We start from the raw sequence: 750 nt of genomic DNA on the forward strand, positions 1-750 counted from the left end.
AAGTCAATATCTAGACGAGTGATCGCGAACCACAAAAAATCATCTGTAGTTGGACCACCTTGTCTTGAAGTATTAGATACATATGCCTTATACTCCCTTCCTCCCTTAACATTTTACATTTAATAAAAACACGTAGATCGGTTTCAAGTTCCTTCCTATTTAATGTAATGCTTTCTTTACCATAGAATATAAGAATATTCCTATTGTATGCAGATGCCCAGTTCAAGATCACAAAAATACATGTACATTATTGTTGTATTCGCTGACCCAGACTCAGTCTTGCCAGACCTTTTCTCTTCTTCCAGGACCGGTTGCGCCGTCCATAAGGTTTAGGGTTGATTCAGTTTCCCCGCCCCCCTCCCCACGGTCTTACCACCCACTATTCCGCTTGTTTATGATTCTACTTATGTGTAGACAAATGACTAACTTTCATCCTTCATTCTAATGTTTTCTTAAATGAAGAGCAGGAAGAGAATTTAATAAAAATAGAAATGTTTTGAACCAGCCTCCTCTGACGTTCCGCTTTATCCCCGCAGCCCACCACCACCACTACTACCTCCTGCCCAGGCTTCCCTCTCACCAACCACCGCCACTGGAACCCTCTGCAACCGAACATAGCGGCTTGAAACCTACAAAATCAGTACATCATCCACATACGGATATTGTTCCGGCCACCCAGCGCTCTTGCCTCTCTATTCCGCCGCTATCCATACTCGCCTGCCGACAGGACTGGACGGGAGGCAACCCCCT

General features: G+C 44.7%; 1 protein-coding gene across 2 annotated transcripts in view; it reads left to right on the forward strand.

Moving 5' to 3' along the window:
• Positions 1-750, forward strand: part of LOC119594124 (bestrophin-3-like) — a gene marked incomplete at its 5' end in the record, with an annotated part of 34,187 nt that overhangs the window by 29,636 nt on the left and 3,801 nt on the right. Inside the window, 1 exon segment of one of the 2 annotated variants that reach the window (XM_037943188.1) lies at positions 537-640. Coding sequence (XP_037799116.1) covers positions 537-640 — 104 coding nt within the window. 2 annotated transcript variants of the gene reach the window in all.

This window comes from Penaeus monodon, chromosome 33 (assembly GCF_015228065.2).
Source record: "Penaeus monodon isolate SGIC_2016 chromosome 33, NSTDA_Pmon_1, whole genome shotgun sequence".
Classification (NCBI taxonomy): Eukaryota; Metazoa; Arthropoda; class Malacostraca; order Decapoda; family Penaeidae; genus Penaeus; species Penaeus monodon.